Raw genomic sequence first — 254 nt, 5'->3', positions numbered from 1 at the left:
ATAGAAACCCTGGGGAAGTGTTGCTGCTGCAGCAGCCTCGACAGCACAGCTACAGGGTCTCCTGCTGCAGCAGCAGCAGCAGCAGCAGCAGCAGCAGGTACTGCTGCTGCTGCTCCCGCTGCTGCTGCTGCTGCTGCTGCTGCTGCAGTGCCGCTGCTTGCATCTGCTGCACTACCGAGGAGACAGATGGATTTGCCTTTTATAAACTGGCAGCAAAGCAGCAGGTTCCCTAGCGCCTGTGTCTCCTTATCTTC

The 254-nt window shown here is 58.3% G+C and overlaps 1 protein-coding gene across 1 annotated transcript in view; it reads right to left on the bottom strand.

Moving 5' to 3' along the window:
- Window positions 1–246: 246 nt before the first annotated feature.
- The window catches only part of EMH_0029990 (uncharacterized protein), a gene marked incomplete at both ends in the record, with an annotated part of 4,262 nt that continues 4,254 nt past the window's right edge, over window positions 247–254 (bottom strand). The window contains one exon of the mRNA XM_013494360.1: window positions 247–254. Coding sequence (XP_013349814.1) covers window positions 247–254 — 8 coding nt within the window.

Source organism: Eimeria mitis, genomic scaffold, assembly GCF_000499745.2.
Source record: "Eimeria mitis Houghton genomic scaffold, Emh_scaff1118, whole genome shotgun sequence".
NCBI classification, from domain to species: Eukaryota; Apicomplexa; class Conoidasida; order Eucoccidiorida; family Eimeriidae; genus Eimeria; species Eimeria mitis.
This window is presented reverse-complemented; position numbering and strand designations above follow the sequence as displayed.